At 37.9% G+C, this 7,500-nt stretch overlaps 1 protein-coding gene and 1 long non-coding RNA gene across 2 annotated transcripts in view; both read right to left on the reverse strand.

The window, feature by feature from the left end:
• The window catches only part of LOC137999174 (uncharacterized), a 9,772-nt gene extending 5,286 nt beyond the window's left edge, over positions 1–4,486 (reverse strand). Inside the window, exons 1-2 of the long non-coding RNA XR_011122909.1 lie at positions 4,349–4,486; positions 1,301–1,367 (exon numbers count right to left, since the gene is read on the reverse strand). This is a non-coding gene — a long non-coding RNA (uncharacterized lncRNA). The remainder of the gene's footprint in view (positions 1–1,300; positions 1,368–4,348) is intronic.
• Positions 4,487–5,166: 680 nt separating this feature from the next.
• The window catches only part of LOC137999175 (uncharacterized), a 2,401-nt gene continuing 67 nt past the window's right edge, over positions 5,167–7,500 (reverse strand). Inside the window, exon 1 of the mRNA XM_068845017.1 lies at positions 5,167–7,500. This exon is cut by the window's right edge and continues 67 nt beyond it. Within this exon, the coding sequence (XP_068701118.1) occupies positions 6,124–7,500 (1,377 nt within the window). The 3' untranslated portion in view covers positions 5,167–6,123.

Genomic DNA, 7,500 nt, shown 5'->3' on the forward strand with positions numbered 1-7,500 from the left:
GTCAACTTGGCTGTTGTGACATCAGGTGAAAACCATCTATAGGCGTGTGATACATATATACTGTCGATCATTTAAGTGTGACTCGCTCAAAATGAGTTTGATGTTGGCAGTTAATTGTACATGTGACTAGATTATAATACATAAGGAAAAAACACAAAACTGAGCATTAGTGAAACTTTTCCAGCATCAATAATAGGGATATATCAAACTGTACTACTTAAAAAGATGAAAAAGTGCTTTTTCCAGATCATGCACGCTGGAAAACAACCTGCTTGGGTCGAGAGTCCATCTTCACCCATGTATAGATTAATAGTGCCCATCAGCGTGATTGAAAACCAAGTCTTGCCGGAAAAAAAAGAATAGACCAAATCTGCTAACTCAATGTTGTACCCAATTCAAACCCTTTGGGGATAAAACGTTTTGTTCCAGGTATTCCATATCTCTTAAATGTGAATGCTACATTAGAATTTAAATACAGTATACAAAGAATCTTTAAGTGCCCCTGTTATAAAAAAAATCACTTCTTTTTTTCTTTATATTTTGAAAATGTGTTTGCTTAACACCTGACCAGCGAAATTTTGAGCTTTGATTTTTATCCAAAGGACGTTTACTTGAGTGTACGTTTTGGATTTCACGGTCCGCCATAACTCACATTCAAACTGACCGATTGGGTTGGAGGGTTAGATCCAGGAAAAAGTGACGTCAAAGGCTTACTAGCTTAAAATACAGCTTATTATAAATGCAAAACGCGAGTTTAAAAGGCCCCAAATTCCCGTACTGCATATTAATTTTGCGGTGTGCACACGCATTGCATTTTTAAACTAGTGAGCCTTTGACGCCATATTCTCCTCGAACCAGCTCTCTCAAAAGAAATTAAAGTTAGTAATGGCGGACCATTAAATGGGAAAATTCCGGTTAAAATAAACAGGTGTCTCTTTGAAATCAAGGTTTAAAACTTTGGTCGCTTAATGTTTGGTTAACATAGTTTTGAAATCCAAAGAAAAATAAGGATGGTCACAGGGGCACTTTACATCTAACTTCTGGGGATTTGAATTGGGTACAACATTGAATTCACCGATTTGGTGTATTGTTTATTTTGACGCTCATGAGGACAAACCTGACACCAGATTTTTATTACTCTTGGGTAATTGACTCTTGGTTACACTAGGCGCGGGAAAGCAATAACCAATTAGACAAAAATACAAGAAGAAGAAATGTTTGAATGCCAAGCTTGATCTCTTTTGGCGTAGGAAACCGAATCTACCGGGAGTCAGTTATAATTCAGTTCCACATTACGCACCTCTCCAAGGTTAAGGCAAAACAACAACAGGATACCCAAGTACTTCACTCTCATCATGACTTTAGTCCTGCAAACAAAAACGACGTAAATGGCTTGTAAATTAGAAAAAATTGTTATATCAAACGAGTTGACAAAGATATATTAACCACTGTAGGAAAATATTGTGAACGCTTGGGTCTGGAAACGCTCAATGCGCACCGGTGGCTCAGTTAGTTGAGCATCGGGCTGTCATGCGGAAGGTCGTGAGTTCGACTCCAACCGGACCAACACTCAGGATCTTAAAATAACTGAGAAGAAAGTGCTGCCTTGGTAATTACATCTGCACATGGTTAGACTTTCAAATCTTCTCGGATAAGCTGGAGGTAAACTGAAGGTCCCGTCTCATAGCCCTCGTTGGAAATTAAAATAGTATGGGACGTTAAAGAACCCACTCACCATTCGATAAGAGTAGGGGACGTAGTCCCCGGTGTTGTGGTCTGACCTATCTGAACAGGGGCATCTTTCAATTCCTAAAATAATTGTAAACCGCGTAACAAGGACCAAGGAGCAGCCTGGCTAAAGTCCCCCAGAAAGCATTGTAAAGAAGTCCTGAAAAGCTCCGAGGAGAGAGAGTAATAGATTCACTTCACTTCAAGGGCAGTTTCAATCACAAACTCTTATGAAACAGTAAATTCTCGTAGAAGGAAATGGTGTTTAGATTAAGAAAGGTGAAGACGGAACGTCGACGGAATTTATTTGTGTATATGTGTCGCGATGGCAAGGTTACCTGGGAGGAATTTGAATCACTTGTTGCAAGTTGCCAATTGGCCATTTTGTGCCTTCTTCTTTGATACGCACATTGAAATTGCGTTTTTGTTCAAAATAGACATTGTCATCAGATATTTGTAGTAAAGCTTGTTAGACGAGGTGTGAAAGAAAGGCTCTAACAAAGCACGAAGTTAAATCTCGTGACCTTGGGTATTTGGAAGAAAATAGAATTTCTCACAGACAGGAACGAGAAGATCTTCAGTGATTGCCTCAAAGCCAAGAAGGACAATAACTTTAAATTTTTATGGACTCGATCGGAAAAAGATATTTATGAGAAAAACTGAAGTGAGCCAGGTAATTCATGTGAAAGAAACTAGCGATTTCCCTGTAAGGAAAAAGAAGAAATGCCCAGCGGAACGTGTGTGTTTTTCGTCCTTCTACAGTCGTACAAATGAATTGTTATAAATGACAATCTACTTATGATGCAATGACTTCGAGTCTTTGGCTCGCTCAGAAATCTCCGCTTCCCCTTCCAACGTAGGCCATTTAAATATGAGAGAAGTTGATCTCAATCTGCTTTCAGATGTAAATGTTCAACATTATATTGCGCATGATTTCCATTACAATGCTTCTCTGATGAATATTTCTCATCCTGCATTGCAATATTAGGAGCTTGGCAGCAAATTTTGACAACCTTCAAATTATGTTGTCTAATCTGTAAATTTCCTTTGTCGACAGTGGGACTTACTGAGATTAAGCTAAAAGTTGGTTGAGAGTATTATCCAATACTTATCTTTCAGGGTATTAGTTTACTTCATTGACATTGTTACAAACGCTGTAGGTGTGGGGTTTTTTATAAACAGGATTGATCTTAGGAGAACAACCAATGACTTTGAAGAATTGTGGAAAAAATTGACATTGAATCTCATCATAATATAATTTGTGGTGTTGTTTATGGACATCCACATAGTAGTATTCAGAAACTTTTTAGATAACACAAATATAACAGTAGATAAAATTCATAGAGAATAAATACTGTACAGGAAGTTTGTTTGTGACATCTAACAGTGGTCCATTTATGACTCTTCAAAATTCTTTAATGGAGCTTTTTTCTCAGCTTAGCTTATTTAATAAGCTGTTGTTTGCTAACTACCGGCATTAATACAGTTGCAGTTGTTAGAAGTTCACAGCAAAGTTGTAAAAATTTGAAATGCATTTGCATAGTATGGCTCAGTAGCGTTCGCGACAAGAATCGGAAATTACGTCGTTGGAGTATCACTTTGCAAGAATATGACATGGAAGCGGAACACAGAAGTGGAAAGGACAGCTGCAACGTTGATGCCCTCAGCAGAATTTAAGCTCTTCTATTTTTGTTTTACCCACCCCAAAAGTAGACTTCTTAGGGAGGGGTGTCACAAGATTCCTTTTTGTTTCGATCTTGTTCTTTGTTTCCTTAGCTGTATAGTTTATTCCGTTAGTGTTTATTGTTTAGTGTTAAATTAGTATCGTAGTCAACCGTAATTAGTATCTTAGAAAATAGTTTAAGTTTATTTCTTCTTAAAAGTCTCCATTTTGAAAGTACTATTGTAACTATAAGATTGTAAGTGTCGTGCTTAAACAATAAGTTTGTCAGTAAGTGTTCGAGACTTTTAATTACATATTAATGAAAAAAGAGAAAAACTCCGCAATTAGCCTCGCTTTGAAGAAGAGGAAGACATAAACTCGGAAATGCCTATTGCAAGTTTCTTTATGTTTCGTAAGAGGTGAGAGAGAATTACTAGTATGTCAACAACCTGCAGCGAAATCGAAAGCTCATTAGCTTGTCTGGTTCAATGATGAATTTTTTCATCTTCTTCTCAATTTTTTTAGTTGCTTTTTGACTACGATTATCATTCTTATTTTAAAATAAGAATATAAAATTCGAGCGTTTGGTATTCAACCATGATATTAAGATTACAAAGAGACTGACTCGTTTTACACCACGCCCTAAGTACCACTATACAACTAGAAAGCAGGGACATTCTTTTTAAAGTGTCGTTTTCTGTGCGTCTTCCGTTTTGGTAACATTGGAGTGATAAATTTTAATCAAACAGTAGAAGATTTTGGCTTTACTCCTATGAGAAAAAAATTCACCAAAACAGGCTCGTAGTGACCGCACGGCACGTAATAGAAGCGTTTCTAGAGTAAGATGCGAACCTCTACTTAGAGATTTCCTCATCAAGTCGAGCGATCTCCGACATCGCAAAAGCTTGCAAGCATTCGGTTTGGAGAAACGTTGATGTCGAAACACAAAATACTCACCGTTTTTGAGCTGACAATGTACGTCTTGACGAAGAACTGATGATGCCCTCTTAGGTTCAGTTAAGAATGGAAAGGCGTCTGTTGGTAATATTCTTTACGAGTGGATCTTGTTAGTTTACTGTTAATCAGGTCAGCTGTCGAAACAGCTGTCTTTAAACGTCGTCTTTTAATGATTAAAGCTGTAATTGAGTTTCTTTTGCTCTAAATTGATTCTACGATCTTCTAATTATAATAAGAAAATACCAATTTAGAATATACTACTTGAAGTTCCGGCTTATAGGCTTCGAATTTTCGTAACATTTAACTTTAAATCCTCCGTAATTACAATAATTGGCATACTGCGTTGTTATCCTGGGTCGCGAGTGTCCAAAGTACCGAAAGCCATTTGTTAAACTGCCATTCACTAGTTTTGTATAGGTCGAGATGGTCTTTTGACATTTTTTTGGGATAAAAAATTGCAAAAGGATTGCGGCGAAGTTTGTTGCCTCAAATTAAAAACCTCTGTTTTCGAGAATACTGGGGGAATTGAGCCCTCAAGAAAGTTGCTGAAAACCTTTGAGAAACAGTTCCTTGCTAATTATAAAACGTCGTTTTTCTGGTGTAAAATTTTTTTCTGAAATAAGCTTCGCTCAGTTTATCAAGTTTTCAGAGTTGAGACTTACGAACAAAACGTAAGAAAAGCATTTGCTTGATGTTTTAATTGAGTTGAAACAAGTCAAAAACGTACTCATTTCATGCTCCAGTAATCTACTATAAATACAGAGACAGTATGGTAGCTACTTTGGAATTTACTTTCTGAGCTATACAATTACCAAATGGTGCGCAATGAGTTTTGACATTTGAATGAGGTACTTTAAAATTATCCGTAAATAATGTAAGTCCTTTGCAAAGGCTTGTAAGCATTTATTCGCAAGAAGTTTATTTAAACGATCAGATAAAGAGTGACCCTCTTAAAGCTGACCATGTATGACCTTAAGCGAGCCAGAAAGATGCACTTTGAGTTCATAGGTAAAACTGAGGAATCTTACTGTGTTCTTGTTTCCACGGAATATCAATTTTACTGTTAATTTGTCCAGTTGTTCAAACACCTATCTTCATCTCTTGGCTTTAAATGTCTCCAGCTGTATTGAATTTTCTCTTGGTCAAAAGTGATTTTAATATTCACTAATAATAATCAACAATCAGGAAACATAATTTTTATTCGAAATTTTTAATAATCTGGTTTCAGTGGTATTTCATAGTTCTGGGTCAGTTAGTGATAGTAGTTTAGAGTGACTCACAAACATTTTCTGGAGTAGAGTCTAATGAACGCGAACAAACTCTTGGGTTCACTCGGTCTCTGTTATATTGCTATGGATGCTATAGAGAAAGTTTTAATCCATAAGTTTAAAATCGTAATTACCTGAAAATGTCAAAATTTAAAGGAAGAGTAATCTTTTAACACAAATAGTTCATTCCTCGTTCGCACAGATGATTAAACAATGTTAACAAAACATTGCAGTAAACGTTAAAGGTCACTATTGTTTTGGCATATTAGTTTTACGCGCACAAAGGAAGGAAATCTCTCTTTAATCTCTGGGCACTAAAAAATATCCCGACAGGACTTAAAAGAAGTGATTCTTGAGAAGGAGATTGATTTTGGTATTTCAACTACAAGAAAGTCAAAAAAACAGCCACCACTCGACGCCTCCCATGTAAATTTTTGCAGGCCTAATAAAGCTCAATTGTTGAGAGGCAAATGATGCACGTTGATGAACAATATCATCGGCTTATTGTTAGACTACTCGTCGCCTTTGGAAGTCTGGTGGTCCCACGAGAAGACCACTGACGAGAAACATTCCCCAGCGAACAGTTTGAACAGTGACAGTATGGTATCCTGGCTCTACTCTTGTACCGATAGTATTTAGTTGATTGTTTCCAAAAACTGATTTTGAATCAATGTAAATTGCGCTACCCTCTTTGCTATCAAGCCACACCTTGGCTTTACCTCCGCTTCCGGACGTCCGAGTAACAACAGTCACTGACCGTGACCTTGGGGACTGGGAATTAGTCGGCCGAACATGAAAACCAAACTTGAGAATGTTGCCTCTGTTCCATGTTCCCCAGCCCCCTTGCGCGTCTGTGCGTAAGTCGGAAGTCACCAGAGCTTTTGCATTTTTTGTTGCACGTTTGCTATAGTATAGAGTAAAGCCTTCGTTGTAAATAATATCAATTTGGAGGGTAGGGTGTGGCAGATCCGTAAAGGCATTAGGTGTTATCCCGGTCCAGCATAAAGGTTCCGTTAAGGCTTCGGTTTCGCGCTTAATGAAGAACAAGTCTGGCAACTGCAAAGGGATAACCTCCTCGATTTTTAAATGTTTCTCTACGTCATTTAACACGTCACTGAAAACACCGCGCACGTACTGAATCATCAACATGGCAATTAGAGCATGCGCTTTGACTCCTATGTGCCGGCCATCAGAGCCTGCGAAATTAGTAATCGCTGCTTTCCATCTTCCATTTTCCCGCCGACATAAAACTTCCTTTAAACTAAAAGACGTTATTCTATAATGATGAGCAAGCTTGGTTTGTCCGAAATCTTCCAAATTGGTGCACGAAGGGTTAAAGATTTTCTTCGTTACCGGATCGAGTCCAATACCGCTGACTAAGTTAATGTATAGCACTGCGGGCGCCGACGTTTCCGCAAGGACTTGACGCGTTAATTGCTCCAGCGACTCGGCTTTGCTACGAGTGTTGTAATTTATGGAGGCTTCCATCAAAACAATATCAAACTTTGTGTGTTTCGGTATAAACGTGTTATAACAATACGCAAAAAAGTAACTACCCGTTCCTCCAATAGTCACTTGGAATTCTTTCATAAACGCTTTTGTTACCCTGCCAATAGTGTTATTCCACCAATTCGTGAAAACTTTATAGAACAAACCGTCTAGACTTCCCTCGTCCACTCCTAGTTTTCCTCCGGCACTGTTTGACCCTCCAATCACCAATAAATTGATTTGTCCTCCGTTCAGAGCCTTTATCAAAACATTCCGCAATCGAGTGGGATCACCAGTTTGAATAGCTTTTGACATCAAATCGGCATTTAGCTGTAAATCACTCAATTCAACCCATTTCGACTTGTACATCCAAAAATTAAATGGATTGTTACCTAA

This window comes from Montipora foliosa, chromosome 4 (genome assembly GCF_036669935.1).
Source record: "Montipora foliosa isolate CH-2021 chromosome 4, ASM3666993v2, whole genome shotgun sequence".
Classification (NCBI taxonomy): domain Eukaryota; kingdom Metazoa; phylum Cnidaria; class Anthozoa; order Scleractinia; family Acroporidae; genus Montipora; species Montipora foliosa.